The sequence below is a fragment of the Citrus clementina genome, unplaced genomic scaffold (assembly GCF_000493195.1).
Source record: "Citrus clementina cultivar Clemenules unplaced genomic scaffold, Citrus_clementina_v1.0 scaffold_5, whole genome shotgun sequence".
Taxonomy (NCBI): domain Eukaryota; kingdom Viridiplantae; phylum Streptophyta; class Magnoliopsida; order Sapindales; family Rutaceae; genus Citrus; species Citrus x clementina.
In genome coordinates this window covers 25,768,231-25,792,843 of record NW_006262201.1, presented here as the reverse complement: position 1 = coordinate 25,792,843, position 24,613 = coordinate 25,768,231, and the positions used below count along the sequence as shown (strand labels likewise).

The 24,613-nt window shown below is 34.5% G+C and overlaps 1 protein-coding gene and 1 non-coding gene across 2 annotated transcripts; one reads left to right on the top strand and one right to left on the bottom strand.

Moving 5' to 3' along the window:
- Window positions 1-516: 516 nt before the first annotated feature.
- Window positions 517-4,853, bottom strand: LOC18043023 (isoflavone reductase homolog). The gene is made up of 4 exons (XM_006432565.2): window positions 4,501-4,853; window positions 1,412-1,652; window positions 1,106-1,309; window positions 517-873 (listed from the first exon to the last, which is right to left on the bottom strand). The coding sequence occupies exons 1-4, from the start codon at window positions 4,828-4,830 to the stop codon at window positions 710-712; spliced, it is 939 nt and encodes a 312-aa protein (XP_006432628.1). The 5' UTR covers window positions 4,831-4,853; the 3' UTR covers window positions 517-709.
- A 13,228-nt stretch (window positions 4,854-18,081) lies between these two features.
- On the top strand, window positions 18,082-18,185 carry LOC112098621. Its single transcript, XR_002905731.1, has one exon. It is a non-coding gene; the product is annotated as a small nucleolar RNA R71 (small nucleolar RNA).
- The last annotated feature ends 6,428 nt before the right edge of the window (window positions 18,186-24,613 follow it).

Genomic DNA, 24,613 nt, shown 5'->3' with positions numbered 1-24,613 from the left:
TTAGTTTGCTTATAGTCTAAATGTTTATTGTTCTTTTCTTGTTAGTTAAGGAATTTGATTTCTTTTTTCTTTATAGTTTGGGATAATTACTAAGTAGTATAAACAACACTTTTTTGTAGCCTTTGAAGGCACTTTGAGTCTAGTAATAGTTACAATTTTTTCAATACTATATGTGAATATTTTGAGTTTAGTTAATTTTTAATATTATGCTGAATCAACTAGTTTTAACCCTCTAGATTAACGGTATTTTTTCGAATTAACATGAATTTAGACTGTTCTTTTTATTCCAATATTTTCTAAAATTAATAGAATATTAAAATATTAAATTTCGATTGCATCAAGGCATGTAGTTAAAATAATAATAATAATAATAATAATAATAATAATAATAATAATAATAAAAGCAAAAATAAAAAAGAAAGCTTTAGATTCTTTCATGGAATGAAAGACTCGTGGCTAAGATCTGCGTACACAAAGAACATAGAAATGACAAGAATACAGAGGCTGAAAATTTATTTTACAGCCCAAAAGAAATTCAAACATATAAGAAGCTTTAGATTCTGTCATGGAATGAAAGACTCATGGCAAAGATTTGCAGGCACACAGAAAATAACAGTTAAGGAAAATACAGAAGCTGAAATTTTTTTTGACAATCCAAACGCGAAATACAAACATATAACGTTCTAAACTCGTATTGAATTGATATTGCTCACAGATATTGCTTTAAATAGTCATCCATTCGAGTGTATTTGACCTCTGGATAGAGCTTTGAAGCTTCTTCTTGTCCTTCCCCTATTTCGAAATTTGTTAAACAACCTTCATAAAATATGTGATGGAAATGTCCCACCCCCACTTGTCCAGCATAGTCCATTTCTGCAACAATCGAATACATCAAATTAATAATATTATGAAGTACAAAATCACTCAATAACTCGAGCATTGTTGCGAACCACTCATTGGTTGAGTAATAAGCACCTCATTGCCTCGTTCTCAAAAGCAAGGGCTCAGGTTTTCAGATTATGCAGTTAATAAGCTAATTTAGGAAGTTAATATAATCCAAAAAAGAAGTATTAAAAATTATTCCACCATTTTTATACTTATATACCTTTCATGGTGGCTAGGAATTGGTCATTAGGAATGTGAACCTTTTCTAGCTGCTTCCCCGCGAGCTTCTCCCAAATTTCAACTAATTGTCTCTGAGTAAGAATGTTTTCCGGTGGCCTCAAGTACACCGTTTTGTTTATCGTTCGAGGATCGTCTATGGTCTTAATTGTATATGTAGCAATATCATCCTCGTCCATAAATACAACTTCATGTAGATAATTAAAGAATAATTATATATATATTAATGGTGCTCGTTTATCAATGTAAAATTTATCAAACAGACTTGTTACGCGGACCAAACATGTACCTTTAACCTTGCCGTCTCCGTAGATGCACACTTTTTCTTTCGGAGGGAGGAGTGTGCCCATCTGAGAAAGGTTGCCGGCGAAGTAACCGGCGAAACAATTGGCGGACACATAAGTGAAGGGGATTTTAGCTTCTTGGATTGCCCTTCTCACTACCATTTTCTCATCAAATGTTACTCTTCCTGGTTCAAGTGCATTTTCCATTCTAGCTGGATCTATACCAAACTCTGATGGCAAGAAACGCTATACAAACTCATATAGCATAATTCAATTAGTCATTCTATTGTTTACATACATACATACATACATACATACATACATACATATTTGACATGTAAAATCAATCAAAATTTGATTTTCTTTTCATTTTATTAGTTATAAATAGATTTTGTAGAAAAGACTACACCCGCGCTAGCGAAGCTACAATAACTACCAATTATCTTATTCTTATACTCTCTTGAAAATGTGAAAATGTGAAAATGTGAGACATATGACGATGATATAATGTTAATTGTCATATCAATTTATATAGATGAATAAAATTTGTATTTATTTATCATGTATCATTGTTCAAAAAGGGCGAATATATATATATATATATACACACACACTTTTATAGTTGTTATATCTCTAATTTATAAATTTCTTTTTAATTTCACTTTCAGTTATAACTTCTATGAATTTTGGACATTTAAATTTTCAATTATGAGAAAATAATGAGCATTCTACGTAAAACAGTTGAGTGAGACTAAAGATTTGACAAATGAAAAATCTAAGAAGAGAGACTTTTATGATGGATAATTAACATTTCACCTACCTAAAGTGGACCAACTGATTGATTTCATTTTGTTTGATGGCGGCATATAATGACCTGAATTTTGGAAATGTTAATTTTTTAGAGATTAACAAAAGATGTGGAATGAGTGACCCATTTATTTTCCTTTTTTTTTTTGCTGATTGTATATTTATTTGACTTTATTCTTTGTATGCTTCTTTATATAATTATATTGCCTATATCTTTCTTCCAGAAACTGGAATAAAAACCAAATAATTGATAAATATGTTGATTAAAAAAAAGTCCTAATCAAAATGATTTGGATAATTTATTTATTTTCTTAAAGTCGTACAAAACATTAACACCGAAGGAGAAAGGACAATTTCCTCCGGTGATAATTGCGAAAGCATGTTACTTTGCAAATAATAATATTAGTGATCCAAACAATTAGTTTTAATTTAAATCTCAACTTATCTAATATTCATCTATTATAAAATATTAATATTAATCTTATTAATTATAAAATTATCACCCCATAATAAATGACACGTAGTAGCTGAGACTTTAAGTTAAAATTTAACTATTAATATCCATAAATTATTTTGTCAGTTGCATTATATGATATTTAATGAGTAGTGTATCAATTTACAAGCATTAATTAATTAATTATTTACTTTCAAATCCACTTACTATTTGTTTCTTCCAAAATTGTCGATTTGTCGTTGTCATCATCCTTAAATCTTTTTGACTTTATTTAATTAAATTCCGGTCACCAAAAAATACTCATCTGCGTCTTTATCTATACCGACCTATTGAAATTCAGAACATAAGAGATGATATCGTTCCTGATCAGCTGTGAGTGACACTTATTTTCTTCTCAGAAATATGTATAGTCAATTGGTGGGACTCTTTTTAATTAAAATTTTGACAGAAATTAATTCTTACTTTTTTTATCTCTATCTATTTACCTAATTGTAGCAGCGATGACAGCATCAAATCTGCCTTTTGACTTAAATATTTATTATTAGATTCCATGATATGATAGATAAGAATTTATATCAAAATATTGAGTAAAATGTTTAAGTCAAAGTAACTTTACCATTTATATCAATTTGGATTTTTATTTAATGGATCCATTCATTCAATCCAATAATAGATAAATAATAAATTAAATAATATTGTTTCACTTAAAATCTATACCGTTATATTGAATAAATCGATAGATGAAAATTTAAGTCACTACTAACTTAAAAATTTAAGTTAACTCATCCCCTGGTACAGACCAAATAAGCCTCATTAATAATATTTTTAAAATTTTCATTTTACCATTTAAGAGAGAAAAGTACAACAAATTTAACAGTAAATACAGTAGACAATAATTATAGCTCCAGAAATTTAGTACAAATGATAAAATTTAAAGGTATAACTAACTGTAAAATTAAAAGATATACGTCTTGTTTAAAGCATTAAATTTCATTAAAATTTTTTATTAAACGGAATAATTCAATTTAACTATTCCTATGGTGTAAGAAATACAATTTTGCCTTTTTCTGGTAACAAATACAAAATACTTGTCAAATGTAAAACAAATAGAATAATTTTTTTTTAAAAGGGAAAAAGATACCGACACCCTTAAGATTTAGAAAAATGATCATGTAAACCTCAAAATTTTTAATAAGAGGTATCACGACTCCTTTTTACTATAATATTAGTAGATAGTAACTAAAAAAATAAACTTAAAATTTTTTAATGAATATAAATATAATCTAAATGGTATAACTTCTCTAGCACTAATAGTATTAGTATATTTTTTAATATAAAAATAATTTTTAAAATGTAAATTATTATATTTATTTTAATAATATATTTGTATTTAGTATAAAAATTTAAAATGATTTTTTGAGTTAAATAGATTTACAATTAATAAAACATATCTCATGTGTTAATAATATTAAAATATTTTTAAATATTGAAATATTTTATCATATTTCTATTTATTTTAAAACATTAGAGTTAATTTTTTGAGTTAAAAGAGTTAAAGAATATTTTGGAGTTAAAAGAGTTAAAGAATATTACAATAAAAATGAGTATGAAGAATTTAAAACAAGTATAAATTTAAGAGTAATTACATATAAATTGAATCATTCATGAATATTCCTTTTGAGAGCCCAAAAAGAGCAATAAAATAACAAATAATTAATTAAAAGAGGAAAAAAGGTATCATACCCTCGTTTAACTTCCTTTTCTTGTAACCATGAAAGAATCAAGAAAGCAAAAATATAGACGGAAAAGAAAAATAAAAGAACAAAGCGGTACCTTAACATTTCCAGCTTCTCTGATGGCATCAACAAGCTTGAGCTGCATCAAAATGTTGTGACTCCTAAAATGAACCCCAGAGATGGTGCAAATTACAACATCGACTCGTTTAACAGCTTCAACGAGGCTACGATGATCGGCAAACGAGGCCTCAATCAAGTGAGCTCCTTGCTTCTTAAATGATAAAAGCATTTGTAACTTGTCAATATCAAGGCCAATATCAGGCCTTTGAAGAACATAAGTTTCATGGCCTTGAGCTAAGCTTGCCTTCACTATCCTCCTTCCAATATAACCTGTCCCTCCCACTACGAGCACCTTGCTCTTTCCCATTCTCCTCCTCTTCTTTAATTTTGCCAATTAGCTTCAGTATTTCACACAATCAAAAGGCTATGCGCATGTTTATTTATAGAAGTGAGAAGGACATTTATGTCCCTAATGTTTTTCATTATTATTATTTAGATCCTTCTTTTTTAATTATTAGTTTACTATCGTGTACTTAGCTGTCACTCGAATGTAGATGACATCTTTATGAAAAAGTAGCCAGAAAGGATATTGGATTTTATCTTAGAAAGTACAATACATATATTGATAAGTATAGTCTAGTATGCTAGTCCGAACTAGTCTAGACGTATCAAAGCTGAAGTTCAATATGGAAATTTAAGGATAAACAGATAGGTGTTTGACTAAAAATTAATATTGTATATTAAAAGCAAGCAATAACAACAGAATTAATATTGTATATTAAAAAGTCACAATTATTCTTCAACAATGAAATTGTACATATAAGACAAGTAATTACAACAGAATACGATAAAAATGACAGGTTCTGGGACCTAAGAGTCATTTTGTTTTGGTGTTGGTTAACATTCAAGTCGTCCGGTGTAAGTTACTCGATCTGAAGTTGTTGCCGCAAGTATTTATTTAGAAAAGAATGGGTTGGTGAACGAGTTGCCCCTTTATGTCGTTGCAAATAAAAAGCAAGCAAGCCATTCGGTGCAAGTTATCTCAAGTTGGTGCTCATAATGCAATAATTACTATTCCATTATAAAATATTTAAGAGTGGGGTGGGTGGATGTGTATTTTCCAAAAAGTCACAGATAATTGGGTAACTAAATTAAAAATATATGTGAAACCAGTCGTTATATAATTGGATTACTAAATTAAATACATGTACTTTGCAGTAATCCCACGAGTAATTTCTGATTGAGACAGCTAGTAACTCTCTCTTCGGTTTCAAAAAGTCACATAAAGCCGTTAGTATTAAAACTTTGTTAAAGAATCTGTTAATTAATTAACTCCAAGTGTTAGAACTTTGTTAAAGGATTACAGTAATTAATTTATAATTACTTTAAATGAATTTTTTTTTACCCTAAATTATGTGAGAAAATAATGGTGGTTATTGTTTTTTGTATTTTCATTTATGTTCTTAAATGATCGGTTTTTAGTATTTTAATAGTTCTCACGTTATTTTACTAACTATTATGCAAAGCAAAGGTGTATAGTTAATCAATAAGGGTAATTTTTAAAAGCTTCCATAAGGTTTGAGGCTATTGCAAGTAGATAGCGAAGATTGGTTTATTTGTAAACAACCTATTACGTTTTTATCCCGTTTAATCCTTGTTTAGATAACTGGGGCCATTTATGACATATCGTGAGAAAACCAAAAGTTTGCAACATCTGTTGCCTCGAGCACAAGGCCTTGCCTCTTGAGTCACTTTGCTCTAAGATCCAAACTTCTTAGGTTTTCAAAAATCTTGGATTGAATGAGTTGAAGCTCATTGTTAACAAAGTTGGTATTGTTAGACTCATTAACACTTGATCCATAAGGACATCTTTGTTGAATCTAATTAAAGAAGCTATTGAGTACGCAGATTATTCTGTTAAACTCTTTAAACAATTGGAGTTATAGAGAATCTTTTCAAGTAATGAAAAAACCTTTGATTTAAGCACTAAATCTTGCAATTTGCGATTGAACCCTTGGAAGGCTTGGTCCTTGAACTGAGTCAGTAGCTTCACCAACTTGTCCTTGTTGCCACCATCTCCATCTAGATCTTCAAAGTGTTCGTGAGCCTTTCAATGTGTTCTTTGTCAATCCAGGCTTGGATTTCAGTCTCGATGGAGTCGATGACTCGAAAAATATGGAGTAAGTCGAGGCTTGCAGTGTCAAGAAGCTTTTGAGGCTATTACGCCTGCGGGATCTAAGAAGGGTTTGGACGAGGGTTTGGAGGTTGGTGAGGTATTGAGAAAGAGAGTGGAGAAATATAGGTATTTGGAGAGGAGGGCATCAGATTCGGTCTCGATCTCGAGCAGAGCTTTAATGGCGGATGAGCATGAACTTGACTAAGTTGGAATTAAGGTGCACTTAGAGGTTGACTGAGGCTTGCTTGAGAGCTTTTAGAACGTAGAGCACTCGTGATAGTTGTACCTGCACCGATGGGTATTCCATAAACATATTGAATTTGTAAAATTGTTGTTTGGTACTCAAGAAAATCAAAGAGAAATGAGAGAGAATGTTCTAGATTGAATAAGAAGAATCTTGAATACAATTTGTTACATTGACCTCCGCTCAATTTATATGCATTAAGTTGCTATAACAGTTTTGCTTAGCTATAACTAACTTGATCTAAAGTAGCCAATTATAAATTGACATATGGCAATTAGTTTTACCAAACACACAAAGCTAGTATTTTGTTCGACACATAAGCTAAAGCTTTGAAACATTAGCTTAGCTCTTGACACATCAACCAAGCTATATAGATCAGCTAGCATCAACTAAAAATATTCTTAACATCCCCCTCAAGCTCAACCTAGCAAAGTAAGGTTGAGCTTGCTGCACAAGTAATAAAATGGATGATAAGATAATGCCTTTGTGAAAATATATGTAGTTTGATCCGAGCTTGAAATATGTTGAACTTGAAAACTGTTGGCAAAAAATTTTTCTCTAATAAAATGAACATCCAGTTTTATATATTTTGTTCATGAATGAAATTTGGGATTATAAGCCAAAGATGTTGCACTCTGATTGTCACACCAAAGTGTTGGAACATAAGAGGGTAAGAGAGCTAACTCATGAAGTAATGACTTGATCCATAGTACCTCTGTGGCTACCATGGCCTAAGCTCTGTATTCATATTCAGTGCTAGACTTAGAGACTACGGCTTACTTTTTAGAGTACCATAAAACCAGAGTAGGACTAATAAAAACATAATATCCAGCTACTGACTTTCTATCATCCCTGTCACCTGCCCAATCTGCATCACTGAAACAATCAACCTATAATGTCCCATGATTATAGAATTGAAGATCAAAGAGAATGGTGCCTTTTAGATATCTTAGGATCCTCTTGCAAGCTTCATAATGATTGACTGTAAGAACTGAAAGATATTGACCAAGTTTATTTATTAAGAACACAATCTCAGGCCTTGTTAAGGCAGCATATTGAAGAGCTCCAACAGTGCTTCGATATAAAGTGGCATCAACAAAAGGCTCACCATCAGGTTTTGTTAGAGGAATTTCACATGCCATTGGTATTGAGTAAGGTTTACTATCTTGGATATTAACCTTATAAAGTAAATCAGCTATGTACTTGGATTGAGAAAGGTGGATTCCTGAATTATTCTTAATAACCTGAATGCCTATGAATTAATTCAATTCACCAAGGTCTTTTAAAGCAAAAGTAGATTGCAAATTAGAAATGACTTGTTGTATGATTTGAGGACTTGAGCCTGTGATGATTGTTGTGCAAATTTTAATGAACTCGCAAGCGCACGAATCTATTGTAGTGTAGATCAATGGTGACGAGTGTCGATCCCACGAGGAGGTGGATTTTAATTGTGTATAGAATTAATTTTGCAAAATGGGTGGTTGGAATTGTGGTGGAAGTGATTTAAATTATCCTAAAATTGGAATTGAAATTGTGATAATAAATTCTAAAATTGGAATTGCAATGGCGAGAATAAGTTGAAGCGAAATCTATTGAAATGACGTACTTGGGTATTTGGATCCGTATCAACATGCATCATGGGCTAAATAATCCGTATTAATGCCAATTAAATCATGAGGGGGGAATCCACACCTCATGAACCACGCTCTAATCAATATGGTGTTAAGGGCTTATCGTGCCAAATAATAATAACCTTATACTAGAGAGCCGGTGTAACCAAGGCGGTATCTAGACAAGATCAGTATTATTTGTCGACGATAAGTCAAATCATCCACAAAAACTAGAGGGGAAAAGAAAATAAATTTACCAAATAAAGCCCATGACACATGTTGAGACTTCACCTTCAACCCAAGCTTGAAAGGAAATTAGCTACTCATAATTGAACTAGGGGCAAAATGGGAATTTATTAAAATACAAAGAAAATACAAGATGGAGAGGGAACTACAGAAAATGGATCCCAAAAATAGATTCAGAGATATCAAATTAGGGGGGGGAGGCCCCCTTTTTATAGATACATGGAGTAAATCATGGCCATCGGATTAAAAACAGTTTGGACGCTCAGGATTGCGCCACGTCATCAGTCAACAGTCCACGGTTTGACCACGCGGATGAACAGTAACACGGTTTGACCCGGATGAACAGTAATGCGGTTTGGTTGACAATAATCCTGTGTGATGCATGCACCGTACGCGAGATTTTTCGTCCACTGATATGCTGCCACGTCACCATCAACAGTACATAAGAATTTTAGTCCAACAGGATCGTGACACCTCATCAGTCAATGCCACATCATCGGTCAATGCCACATCATCGGTCAATGCCACGTCATCGATCCGTCTATGTGAACAGTGTCGTGAACAGTAACGTAGACAGTACCGTATACGTGAATAGTATCGTACATGTGAATAGTGCCATTTTTCCTTTTATGCTCCTCCTAAGGTTTTCAACCGTCCTGAGTTCAAAAGTGATGTCCGTTTTGCCGTCTGATCTCTCCTTTATTGTGAAATGACTATAATGCCCCTAAAATACATAAAATACTTAATTAAAATAACACACACGTAATTACATCACAAGAAGGTTAAATACATAAAAGTAAGGGTTGTTAGTAAGACTTGAAATGTAAAATGACGGTTTTCTCCTTTATAAATATGCATTTTCTAACACTCAACACACCCCCAACCAGCTTATTGCTAGTCCCTAGCAAATAAAGCGAAAACAAAATTCAAATTCAAATTTTTTTTTTTTTTTTAGAAACACTCGTGTTTATTCAATCAGATTAATGATAGCAATCAAATAAAAGTATAAGCATTATCTCCAGTCTAAAGCAATATCACACCCACATCAACCATCCACATGAATCGGCCCAGTAGACTTTGTTATAGCTACTTTCAAGAATGACATGTCAAACCCCAAAATCTCACTGGAAGTAATGACACTCTCACAAATAAATTAAACCCAATAAAAATAGTCACTCCAATGAATGGTAATTGAGAGAGAAAATAATAAAGAAGTGATATCACATGCTCTCACCAAGATGAAATAAATATGCCCTTAGCTTAGAAATAATACGATCTCAAGTCAAATAAAATGTTAGTCAACCCACTTTATATATCTTTTTTTTTTTTATTATGCATCACTACATCTTTTTAGCCCATATAACTAGCTTATACTTCAAACTATAGTTCCCTAAAATCAAGAAGGACTTTTATTAGGACGTAACGTAGGCTAGGGATATGGCTAACAAAGAAAGGAAATAAGGAAAACAAAGTGTATGTTTGAGAAAAATGCAGAAATAATTTTTTTTTTTTTTTTTGAAGGCTCAAAAGGGGTAACTATGGATATTTAATAACAGGGATGGCTAGAAAGGCTCAAACGGATCAAAGATGGCCTTTCCATCGTTTTTTAGGGCTCTAAATAATTATCCATATCTACTAGTTAAATGGGCATCCCAATGTAGCAACACACATTTTTTTCTTTTTTTTTTTTTATTTTTACCATTTTTTTTTAAAGGGTTAACTCAAAAGAAATCTAGAGATCGTGTATAAAATAATAAACTGCTAAGCTGTATAGAGAATGGGCAAAAGGGTTACTCTCCAAGAAAATGATAGGCTCAACTACTCACTTGGCACTTATTTATGACATGTTCATTCCTTCAAGCAACTCATATTTGTCTCCGACATCAACATGTAAAGTAGCAAACATAGCGTAACATCACTTAAGACCAAAGATAATACAAATACTAAAATTTGAAATTAATCATGTCATCCAATGTTAAAACAAATAACACAATTTTTTTTTTTTAAACAACATTCTACCCCCCAACCTATTCTAAACATGAAAGGAAAATATGCATGCAGAAATGTGAAAATGATGTAGAAAAATTAATTAGAAAAAGAATTTTTTTTTTTTAAACTAAGAAGATGCGTTTCTAGAGGCACTACACTCCATATTCAGCCATCTTCGACTCAAAAATTTGAAACTACATATTTATAAAGGAGAAAGAGGAAGAAAACAGGTTTTTTTTTTTTTTTTTTTTTTTTTTTTTTTTTTTTTTTAAACGATGAAGATGCGTTTCTAGAGGCACTACACTCCATATTCAGCCATCTTCAACATAAAATGTTAGCAACAGTTAGTTTCTACAACAAAAAATCAGTAAAAACTTAACCAAGATTCCACAATTGTCGACTATTCCCTCCCCCCAACCAGAACGAAACATTGTCCTCAATGTTTTAAAGGAAATAAGTAGAGTTTAGAAGACATCACCTGGGTGGTGCAACACAGAAGAAAATATTTACAGGCGGAGAGTTAAATCTAATTTATACTTCTTACTGCGGCTACTGTTACCATCATTATTTGGTCGCTCCAACACAAAGGTCCAGGGGTCTGGCTCCGGTTTATAAGCTTGTAACATATCAAGTAGCTCATTAGCAGTGTGAGCACAAATAAAGAGTTTTTTCACATTAGAAGGAATGAAATAGTTTTTTATTGCATGGTTAAGAAATGCGATAAAGCCATCATAAAAGTTATTGACATTTAACAAACCGATGGGTTTCTAGTGGATGTGCAGATGGGGCCAAGATGCTAGTGTCATAAGTGCCTCTAGTGTTGCAAGATCTCCTGGAAGGAAAATAAAAGCATCAGCATGATTAAGCATTTCAGTTATTCTTTCTTGCATACCTGAGACGACTAACTCTTCTCCAGTTGATGAGTCAGACGAACTGCCCAATGGTTTTAGGACTCTTGGGATGATGCCTAACACTTGACTTCCTCTGATAAAAGCTGCTTCTGAGACCATTTTTGATAACCCTCGGTTACCTCCTCCATACACCAAATGTAATTTTCTCGCTGCTATGCTTCGACCAAGATCTATGGCTGCCTCCACGAACTCTTTATGTTTGCCATAGGTAAATCCAGAAAGCACACAAATGTTCTTGAATTGTCTATTAGGAGTAGCTGCCATTGTGATACTTCTCAAAAATAATTTGTGAGTGCTTGACAAAAGATAAATCACATTTAAGAATCTTGGTGACAGTGGATCACAGCTGTGAATAAGGTAACATGTCAGTGTCAAATAACGCGTAAAGCACGTGGCTCGCGAGTCAAAAAGGAAAAAGCAAACAGTAACAAAATTATTAAAGACAATAATGCAAACAATAAAACAACAGTGAAATGAAATAAAATAACAGTAAAGTAAAAGGATATTTACACGTAGTTGCGACTGTGGCTCACATCTTCCTCTGGTTTTACGTCCAGAAACGGCTTGAACGCCCTCTATGGGTCGAGGATAGGCTTCCTATCCAGTTTTCTTATAAACTGGCAAACAGGGTCGTTTATAGTCAGATTCCCAAGACTATATCGTGTATGCTCTTTCTGGAATAATGGCCATAACTGGAGAATCGCTCCTTGCACATATCCACTGGGATGCGTTTCAAGAGACAAAAGGATATCATCCAATGACTCCTTATTCAAGCCATCCCTAATGAATTGAATCTTATCTTCTCTGTTATCAGACACCATTCCTAAAGAACATGGGTTTCTATCGCAACTCATTCTGGCACACTTGTGACAAGCAACAGAAATTCTTCGAGCTCGTCGTTTTCTTGCGTAATTTCCTTTACCACAACCAGGCATGTATGCAATAAATTTAGGAGGTAACTCACCTGCCAATCGTACTTTAGCCTCGATTAACCAACGGATGTCTGCAGGTATGTTATTCCTCATGAGCAATCGCATGCGTTCAGACCGGGCTTTATAGATTGTAAGGAGGGAATTCTGAGGAAGTGAAGGGAATCGCTTGTGAAGCTTTGCTAGAATCTCGTTTCTATCCATACCTTCGCCTCAGAATATCAGTTATTATGGGAAACTGAAGTAACCGACTTGATTGTCACGGAGTACCGTTATCCGCCACTTCACCGGGGTAACAAACTAAAGCACACAAACAGAAAAACAAATCAAAACACACAAAGAAAATTAAAATCGTCCTCTTATTGAATTTACCTCAAGCTCCAACTGGATGTCGTAAACACTTCTCTCAATGTCTCTGAGTTGGCGTTCTAAACCCTCAACATAGGCTACTAACTCTGGTGGTTGTAGAGCCCAAATGCGTTGTGTTTTACAAAATAGAATCTGCCTTTTGAGATGAGTTTTGACACGTTGAAGTGGTTTAAGAATGTTCAGGAGGAACGGTCTAAGTATGGTACTCATGATTAACAATGATAAGAAAAAAAAAACTTAATGGTAAAACAAACACACTTATGCAAAAATAATTTCAATTAGCAAAAGAATAATAAAAAGAAAGAAAGAAAAATCAAATCAACAAAAAGAAAAAATCAATTCAAATCTGGTGGGTCACTCAAATTTATTTCGGTGTCTTCTCCATGTGGTTGGTACTCAATATATGGCTTTAATCTTTGACCATTAACTTTAAACGTGACACCGTTCTTTGGGTCCTTAATTTCAATTGCCCCATGTGGAAAAACAGTATGAACAATAAAGGGACCAGACCAACGAGAGCGTAACTTCCTTGGAATAGGTGCAAGCGAGAATTGAATAAAAGCACGTTCTGACCTGGAGTGAACGATTTTCTCATAATTTGCTTATCATGGAAGACTTTCATTCGTTGCTTGTAAATCTTGGCATTTTCGTATGCATCATTGCGAATTTCTTCAAGTTCTGCCAGCTGTAATCTTCTTTCTGAGCTGGCTTGCTGCATGTCAAAGTTGAATTTCTTGATGGCCCAATATGCACGATGCTCGAGTTCCACAGGTAGATGGCAAGCTTTTCCATACACTAGCCTGTAGGGTGACATCCCAATCGGGGTCTTGAAAGCCGTTCTATATGCCCATAATGCATCATCAAGTCTTAATGACCAATCTTTTATGTCTGGCCTCACTGTTTTTTCTAATATGTGCTTTATTTCTCGATTGGAGATCTCAACTTGGCCACTGGTTTGCGGATGATACGGGGTCGCCACTTTGTGTGTGATTGAATACTTTGTCAAAAGAGCTTTGAATGCTTTGTTACAAAAGTGGGCACCACCATCACTGATTATCGCTCGAGGGAATCCAAAGCGTGAAACAATGTTGCTTTTCAAAAATCCTATCACCACTTTGTGATCATTGGTCCTACATGGAATTTCTTCTACCCATTTCGAGACGTAGTCAACACCAACCAATATGTATTGATGGCCAAAAGAAGAGGGAAAGGGTCCCATGAAGTCGATACCCCATACGTCAAAAATCTCAACCACTAAAATTGGATTTAGTGGCATCATGTTCCTTCGTGTAATGCTCCCCATTCGTTGACACCTATCACATGAAGAACAGAAAGTGTAAGCATCTCGAAATATAGTTGGCCAATAAAAACCACATTGTAAAACTTTAGTCGCGGTTTTCTTAGCACTGAAGTGGCCTCCACAAGCTTGTGCATGGCAGAATGAAAGAACATTCTGAATTTCATTTTCAGGGACACATCGTCTAACAATTTGGTCTGCACAATACTTGAACAAATATGGGTCATCCCAAAAGAAATTCTTTATTTCTGCAAAGAATTTAGCCTTGTCTTGCTTGGTCCAATGCTCTGGAAGTTTACCTGTAACAAGATAATTAACTATATCAGCATACCAAGGTAATACTTCCACATTCATTAATTGTTCATCTGGAAATGACTCATTTAATATTAATGGCTCTGTAATTGTGTCAAAATAGAGACGAGAGAGGTGGTCCGCCACAACATTTTCTGTGCCTTTCTTATCCTTGAAATCCAAGTCGAATTCCTGCAAAAGTAACACCCAACGAATTAGTCTAGCTTTTGCATCTTTCTTTGTGAGAAGATATTTAAGAGCAGCATGATCTGTGAATATAATTATTTTACAACCAATGAGATAAGATCGAAATTTCTCTAATGCAAACACTACTGCTAGCATTTCTTTTTCAGTAGTTGAATAGTTCAACTGTGCATCATTCAATGTCATACTAGCATAGTAAATAACATGGGGAATTCGATCAACTCTTTGTCCTAATACTGCTCCTACTGCATAATCAGATGCATCACACATGAGCTCAAATGGTAAGTTCCAGTTTGGGGCCTGAATGATGGGTGATGATGTCAACAACTGCTTTAATTTTTCAAACGCCATGAGACATGAATCATTAAAGATAAAAGGTACATCCTTAGCAAGTAAATTACATAAGGGTCTAGAAACTTTGCTAAAATCTTTAATGAAACGTCTATAGAAACCAGCATGCCCAAGGAAAGATCTTACTTCTCTGACTGTTTTAGGTGGAGGAAGATTAGAAATGAGATCCACCTTGGCTTTGTCAACCTCAATACCTTTGCTTGAAATGATGTGACCGAGAACAATACCTTGTTTTACCATAAAATGACACTTCTCCCAATTCAAGACTAAGTTCTTCTCGGTACATCTCTGCAAAACTAGCGTTAAATGATGTAAACATTGATCAAACGAGTCACCAAAAACAGAAAAATCATCCATAAAGACTTCAAGGAATCGTTCAACCATATCAGAGAAAATGATCAACATGCATCGTTGAAACGTAGCAGGTGCATTACATAATCCAAATGGCATTCTCCTATATGCAAAAGTGCCAAAAGGGCAAGTGAAAGTAGTTTTCTCTTGATCTTTTGGTGCTATGGGAATTTGATTATATCCTGAGTAACCATCTAGAAAGCAATAAAATTCATGGCTTGCTAATCTATCAAGCATTTGATCAATAAATGGTAAAGGAAAATGGTCTTTACGTGTGACAGAATTCAACTTTCTATAATCAATGCATACACGCCATCCTGTAGTTACTCTAGTTGGTATCAATTCATTATCAGCATTGGTAACTACTGTGACTCCTGACTTTTTGGGGACGACTTGTACAGGACTGACCCATGAACTATCAGAAATTGGGTAAATGATACCTGCATCTAATAGCTTAAGGACTTCAGTTCTAACAACTTCTTTCATGTTAGGATTTAACCGACGTTGCATCTCCCTAGTAGTTTTAGCATTTTCATCAAGGTGAATGTAATGCATGCAGTCTACTGGGTTTATACCTTTTATGTCTGCTATGGTCCATCCTAATGCCCCTTTGTGCTCTTTTAAAACATCCAACAACTTACCTTTTTGTTCGTCATTTAGGGATGATCAGATGATTACCGGCAGAGTACTTTCTTCTCCCAAAAATGCATATTCCAGAGTGTTGGGTAATGGTTTGAGCTCGAGTTTCGGTGGTGATTCTGATGATGGAATGAGTTTCTTCTCTGATGGTGCTAGTTGTTCAACTCTTGACTTCCATTTATTAGTGTCCATGGATGGTGCTGAGTCAAGTAGGGCGTTGACCTCTTCGACCGATCTGTCAATATCAAAATCCAAACCAAAGTGAGTTAAACATGTTTGTAAAGGATCATCACTAAGGTTTGAAAGAAAAGTATTATCAACTATTGTTTCTATTAAATCCACATCAACAATTCCATCATCTGCACTGTGAGGTTGTTTTGCAATGTTGAAAATATTTAGCTCCATAGTCATGTTGCCGAAGGACAATTGCATATTTCCGGTCCTACATTGAATATGAGCATCTGCAGTTGCCAAGAAAGGTCGGCCTAGAATAATGGGGATGTGCTTCCTTGAGTCCTGTATTGGTTGAGTGTCAATTACAATGAAATCAACAGGAAAATAAAACTTGTCTACCTGGATAAGCACGTCCTCCACAATACCACGAGGTATTTTCGTGGACCGATCTGCAAGCTGTAACACCACTGGAGTTGGGTGTAATTCTCCCAATCCAAGTTTCACAAATACTGAATAAGGCAACAAATTTACACTAGCTCCTAAATCCAACAAAGCATTCTCAATTGTGTGGTTCCCTATACTACATGAGATAGTGGGGGAGCCTGGGTCTTTGCATTTTAAAGGAATTTTATGTTGGAGTATAGAACTAATGTTTTCTGTTAAAAATGCCTTCTTTTGAACATGCATGTTTCTCTTTTTAGTACAAAGGTCGTTAAGAAACTTGGCATAAGATGAAACTTGTTTAATAGCATCAAGCAAAGGGATATTAACACTTACCTGTTTGAAGATTTCGAGAATCTCACCTGTGGATTTTCCTTTCTTGCCTTTCGCTAACCTCTGAGGAAATGGAGCTTTCGGAACGTATTCTCGTGGGTTGGTTTCTTCTTTCTCCTCCGGTGGTGAGTCTTCAACATTCACAGGTACAATTTGATTTTCTTTTGTCACCGGCATCTCCACTTTGTTGTCGACTTCCTTTCCTTTTCGCAAGGTCATGACTGCTTTGACCTCTCCATGCTGTTGTGGTGAACTGGTACTTGCTTCATGTACTCCTTTAGGATTAGGCACTGGTTGACTTGGAAATTTTCCTTTCTCAACAGTCATTGCCAAGGTCTGAACTGAAGAAGCAAGTTGTCCCACCATCTTCTCGAGGCTTGAAACTGATTGAGCTTGTGAGTTGAAGCCTGCTCTCAACTCATTTCGTAGTCCATCAATGGTGCGGTTCTGTTGCTCAATCGTAGAGTGAGTAGCATTCTTGAAATTCTGGAATGAATCCTCCCATGGTCTGGGTTGAGAGTAGTTTTGGTTCTGATTGAATGGTCTAAATGGGGGCTGAGAGGCTTGAGGAATTTGAGGAATTGGTTGCATTGGTGGAGCTGGAGCTGCTGGTCCATTCTGTTGGAATCCTTGAGACCATGAAAAATTGGGGTGGTCTCTCCATCCAGGGTTATATGTGTTGGAGTATGGGTTGTAATTAGATGGCTTTCTCATTACACCTATGGCATTGGCTTGATCTGGATATGAGTCAGGGTCATGTGATTCTGTTGATTTAGCAGTCGATAACGATGCTATTTGTCGAGCAAGACCTTCAACCATCTCCTTGACTTCTTTGATTCCCGAAGTTGACTCGCCAATTTGAACCTCATTTACTCCCTTAATTCTTCTGGTATTCCTGAGTGATCGACTCCGTTGTTGGGAATTATCCGCTTGTCGCTGGAAAAACTCCCAAATTTCTGATGCACTTTTTGACATTAGCTCTCCTCCACTTGTTGCCATTAGCCATTCTTGCACATTCGGCAATAATCCCTCCAAAAAGTATTGGCATTGGTGCCATTTCTCGTATCCATGATGTGGACACTTCAAGAGTAGCCCATTGAATCGCTCCCAAGTTTCGAAAAACTGCTCGTCCTCTCTTTGTGTAAACTCTGAAATTTCCCTGCGAATAGAATTGGTTTTATGCACTGGGAAATATTTATTCAAAAATTTTGTAACCATTTGTTCCCATGATGAAATGCTATTGGCAGGCAATGTATTAAGCCATGAACGAGCTCTATCCTTTAAAGAAAATGGGAATAATCTGAGTTTAACATCATCGTCTGAAAAATTTTCATATTTAAAAGTTTGACAAATTGCATGAAAATCATTCAGATGATTATATGGGTCCTCATTTTCTAAGCCATAGAATGTGGGGAGACAATTTAGCACACTAGGTTTTAATTCAAAACTCCTAACAGCTACATTTGGGTATCTTATGCATGATGTGCTCAAATTAGCTAAGGGACTAAAATAGTCCTTAAATGGCCTCTCCTGTGGTGCTTGTAAATCCATTCCAACTTTATTTTTAATGTGCTTTTGTGTGCGAAGTGTTTTTTCTAATTCAAGGTCTACAGGTTCAAGATTAGGTAATAATGACCTACGACCATGCATACAAAACAAATAAAATAAAAATAAAGATGGGAACAAAACAAATAAAAATAAAGAAGAGGGAGAAATTACGATACTAACCTTATTGCGCTATTACAATATTTCTATAAAAATACACAAAAACAAATACGTGAAATAAATTAACTAAAAATTAAATTAATAAAATAAACAAAAATTACAAAGAAAAAAATAAATCGAAAATTAAATTACAGAATTTTAAAGAAGAGAAAAAGAAAAGAAATACTAACCTCTAAATGCGGATTCACTTTTTTTTTTCTTTTTTTTTTAATAATAATAAAAAAAATAAAAGAAATTATTCACAAAAATTAATTCTATGAATTAAAACTACTTACCTCCCCGGCAACGGCGCCAAAAACTTGTTGTGCAAATTTTAATGAACTCGCAAGCGCACGAATCTATTGTAGTGTAGATCAATGGTGACGAGTGTCGATCCCACGAGGAGGTGGATTTTAATTGTGTATAGAATTAATTTTGCAAAATGGGTGGTTGGAATTGTGGTGGAAGTGATTTAAATTATCCTAAAATTGGAATTGAAATTGTGATAATAAATTCTAAAATTGGAATTGCAATGGCGAGAATAAGTTGAAGCGAAATCTATTGAAATGACGTACTTGGGTATTTGGATCCGTATCAACTTGCATCATGGGCTAAATAATCCGTATTAATGCCAATTAAATCATGAGGGGGGAATCCACACCTCATGAACCACGCTCTAATCAATATGGTGTTAAGGGCTTATCGTGCCAAATAATAATAACCTTATACTAGAGAGCCGGTGTAACCAAGGCGGTATCTAGACAAGATCAGTATTATTTGTCGACGATAAGTCAAATCATCCACAAAAACTAGAGGGGAAAAGAAAATAAATTTACCAAATAAAGCCCATGACACATGTTGAGACTTCACCTTCAACCCAAGCTTGAAAGGAAATTAGCTACTCATAATTGAACTAGGGGCAAAATGGGAATTTATTAAAATACAAAGAAAATACAAGATGGAGAGGGAACTACAGAAAATGGATCCCAAAAATAGATTCAGAGATATCAAATTAGGGGGGGGAGGCCCCCTTTTTATAGATACATGGAGTAAATCATGGCCATCGGATTAAAAACAGTTTGGACGCTCAGGATTGCGCCACGTCATCAGTCAACAGTCCACGGTTTGACCACGCGGATGAACAGTAACACGGTTTGACCCGGATGAACAGTAATGCGGTTTGGTTGACAATAATCCTGTGTGATGCATGCACCGTACGCGAGATTTTTCGTCCACTGATATGCTGCCACGTCACCATCAACAGTACATAAGAATTTTAGTCCAACAGGATCGTGACACCTCATCAGTCAATGCCACATCATCGGTCAATGCCACATCATCGGTCAATGCCACGTCATCGATCCGTCTATGTGAACAGTGTCGTGAACAGTAACGTAGATAGTACCGTATACGTGAATAGTATCGTACATGTGAATAGTGCCATTTTTCCTTTTATGCTCCTCCTAAGGTTTTCGACCGTTCTGAGTTCAAAAGTGATGTCCGTTTTGCCGTCTGATCTCTCCTTTATTGTGAAATGACTATAATGCCCCTAAAATACATAAAATACTTAATTAAAATAACACACACGTAATTACATCACAAGAAGGTTAAATACATAAAAGTAAGGGTTGTTAGTAAGACTTGAAATGTAAAATGACGGTTTTCTCCTTTATAAATATGCATTTTCTAACACTCAACAATGATGATATCATCTACATGTACTAGCACAAGTAAAAAATAACTTTGAGATCTCTTAAAAAAAATGAAGTATTTGATATGGAATTACTAAGTTCCTACTGAGCTGTAAATGCTGATCTAAACCGGTCAAACTAAGCTCTAGGACCTTGTTTGAGGCCATATAAGGTTTTATGGAATCTACACACATGATGAGGCTTGGAGTGATCTACAAAGCCCTCAGGTTGCTTCCTTTAGTTAAATATCTATTTAAAAATGCATTATTAATGTCAATTTGTCTCAACACCCAATTATTCATAATTGTCAAACTTAAAATCACTTGAATAGTGGATGATTTAACAACTGGAATAAGCGATTCATTATAGTCCAGTTCTTGAGTTTGAAGAAATCCCTTAGCTACAAGTCTTGCCTTATACTTTAGTACAATCCCATCTGGATTATATTTAATCCTAAATACACATTTGTTCCCAATTGACTTTGACAGGCTTACTTGGCTTGACAAGAACCCAAGTTTGATAATTCATTAATGCCTTATACTCATCAGTAATGGTTTGGAGCCATTTTGGATATGACATGGCTGCTAAGATAATAGAAGGTTTTGTAGGTTGAGATAAACAGTTTGCTATATAGATTTTCGGTTTGGATATTCTTGTCTTTGATCTAATTATCATACTATGACCAGGAACAAAGGCTTTTGGAGGGGTGATATGATGAACGAGTGAAGAAGTTGGCCATGCATGGGGAGATGTATTAGGTAAAGAAGTATGTATAGGAGAGGTGTTGGGAGAGGTATCAGGTAAAAAAATATGTATAGGAGAGATGTTGGATTCAAGAATATATGCAGGGGAAAGATATGCAGAGGAAGCCTCTGTTGCTGTTGCTACTGTTGTTGGAGATTGAGAATATGATATATCAAGTTGAATGATAAGAGAAGAGAAAAATTTAGACGAAGTAGGAGAAGAAGAAGAAAAACGTTGTGAACATGAAGAAGCATATGAGGCATTAATTGAGGAAAAATCAACTCTTGACTCATAAGGAAAACATGACTCATTAAAGATCGTATGATTATTAATATGCACTCTTCTTGAAGAGTAGAGAGACAAATAGCCTTTGTGGAGTGAGTTGTAGCCAAGAAATATACATCTGCCAATTCTATACTCAAGATAATAATGATTGTATGGTCTCAAAAAGGGAAAATAAGCACAACCAAACAAGCTCATGACTGAATAATCTGATTTCTTATTGAATAAAAGTTCAAAAAGTTATTTATTGTTCAAAATGGGAGTAGGTATTCTGTTAATGAGATAAGTGGCAATATGGAAGGCATTCCACTAAAATTTTAATGGCAAGTGTACTTAAGCTAAAAAAGTATGTCATGTCTCAACTATATGTCTGTGTTTACACTTAATTTTTCCATTTTGATGATGAATATGTAGGTAAGGATATCTGAATTGTATTCTCTGGGCAGCTAAATAGGAAACAAAAGGTTTGAATTCTCCTTCTTAGTCTATTTGGAGACATTTAGTTTCAGTGGAAAGGTTGTTTTTAATCATATGTTGAAAATCAATAAATGTTTGGAAGGTTTGATACTTTATTGTGTGGGGAAATATCCAAGTAAACCTGTGTAACCATCTAAGAAAGAAAGATAATATTGATATCCTTGGGAAGAAAGTAATAGAGTTAGCCCCAGAGATCAATATATAAAAGTTCTATTAGTTTTGTGGTGGTGGTATCAGTATGACATTTACCAAATTGATAGGCATTGCAAAAATATGGTTTAGTGTGCTTATTCACATCAAAGTTAGAGTTGAGGTGTTTCATTATATGCTTAAGAGCATGGATTGTGGGATGATCCATTCTCTTGTGTAAAAGATTGCAATCAACAGGCTATGAATAAGAAACATATAAGGCCTTAGAGGTTTTATTATTGATTGGAACAATGTTTACATTTGACAACTTTTCATGAGTATGCATAGTATCAGACTCACCTAAGTGACTAATCATTTAAACAAGATGATGTTTGAGACTAGATACAGACTTTGAGGGGACAAACATAGCATTAGGTCTGACATTACTAGAAACTATAGCACTATGCACTGCAATAAGTCCTTCAACTTGATACAATCCTTATCTAACAATCCCTTTGAGTAGAATGGTCCCTGTGTTCTTGTCCTTAACAAAACACATAGTTTGATGAAATTCAATAAGAACAACATTATTATAAAGGAGTTTATAAATATTTAAAAGATTTTTAGTGATAGCAGGAACATGTAAAATGTTGTTAAGGTATATAGAAGTTGTAGATAAAGTATTGATCAAAGGTAAGACCAACATGGTATATATTCAAGCCCATTCCATTTCCTATATGCAACTTACCTGTCCCAACAAAAACTGAATATATAGAGAATATACCTGTATCTTTGGTAACACGATTTCTCACACTTGAGTTAATGTACCAGGCTAGATCTGTAACAACTCCAAAATCAGTTATGTGAGCAGAAGAAGTATAGAAGCCAAGAGAAGAGCCAACTATATTTAAGGAGGTATTACTAGCACCATGAACCCTGTTAAGGTGACCTGGTGATCCTTGAAAGTGAGGATAGCCTTGAGGAGGCATGAGATGAGAGCTTTGATAGGCAACATTGCCTTGAAATAAAAGTCCATTTCCAGGCTATTTAGGAAAAATAGTACCAGTACCATAAGGAAAACCAAATCCCTTGCCGTAACTGCTTTGAGTATAACTAAACCTTTGTAGTTGATAACACCTCTGGGCCTTAAACCACTTCTCCATGGCCTAGGAATAAAGTTTTGATTAAATATATTCCTGCACTTGTAAACTCCATGACATGAATGAAACAAATTTGACATATAATCTCCTTATCAGTGATAAATCTACTCCTATTATTATCAAAGGCACCAATATTTCCACCATCGAAACTTCTCTTATTAGTACTAGAAGACTTATTATAGTTAAGTCTTTTTTTAGCAAAATTAACAGACATGTTATGTAACACTTCACTCTGTGCTTTTCCCTTATTCATTTTCAATCTAGTTTCATGGCTAAGCATCAATGAATACACATCTTCAATAGTAATGTTATCCTTTTCCAACCTAGCAAGTAAGTTTGTAACCAAATATTCATAATTTGCATCCAATCTAGTAAGCAAATGCATAATGAAATTAGCTGGAAATAATTAGCAATAGAGAGAGCTCCTTTCTTTGTAGTTTGAACTCGTATCTTTAGGGGCATGTAACGAGCTTTAGATTGAGACATAAACATTTCAGCAAGGTTTTCCCGAAGCTCAAGTGAAGCATCAGAATCAATCACCATGATTAGCACACTATCCACCATGAATGACAACATCTAGCTCTGTATGAGCTTATCAATTTCCTTCCAATTAATAAAATCAGGATTCTCATGTCCGTTTGAATCTTGAGCTTTTCATCTACTAGATTCACCATCTGTTTGAGCAAGAAAATGATTTGGACACTGTAAATCACCATTGATAAAACTTTCAAGTCCATTAGCAATAATTAAAGCATGAACTTGAGCTCTCCACACAAGGTAATTGGTTCTATCAAGTTTAATTGGTTGAATAAAGGAGAAGGAGATTGAAGATGAAGCTGACTTGTTTGGATTGGACATATTTGTTTGCTTTGATAGCATATTGAAATTGTAAAATTGTTGTTTGGTACTCAAGAAAATCAGAGAGAATGAGATGGAATTTTTTAGATTGAATAAGAAGAATCTTGAATACAATTTGTTATATTGACCTTAGCTCAATTTATATGTATTAAGCAGTTAGCTACAACTAAATTGATCTAAAGAAGCCAATTACAAAGTGACATATGGCAATTAGTTATGCCGAATACACAAAGCTAATATTCTGTTTGACACATCAACTGAAGCTTTGACACATTAGGTTAGCTCTTGACACATCAACCAAGCTATACTGATCAGCCAACATCAACTAATAGTATTCTTAACAAAACACAATTTCTTTCCTTTGATTTTGTGTTGTTTTAATTATTCATAGAGTTATGTGAAATGAAGGCAGCGACCACCCACTGAGTCACCGTAAACCAACCAACCAGTCAACCAGTTTGTCCTAAGGCTTGAATTTTGTTGCTGATTTTTTAGCTGTGTCAGGTCTACAAACTATCATTAGGATAATTTCGTCATTTTAAAGTCAACT

Excerpts from the sequence above, each read along its gene's own strand:
- LOC18043023 (XM_006432565.2), bottom strand. The coding sequence starts at position 4,830 with ATGGGAAAGAGCAAGGTGCTCGTAGTGGGAGGGACAGGTTATATTGGA. Across the intron at positions 1,653-4,500 it reads GAGAAGCTGGAAATGTTAAG|CGTTTCTTGCCATCAGAGTT; the intron begins GTACCGCTTTGT and ends GAGTTTGTATAG. Across the intron at positions 874-1,105 it reads ATTCCTAGCCACCATGAAAG|AAATGGACTATGCTGGACAA; the intron begins GTATATAAGTAT and ends CGATTGTTGCAG.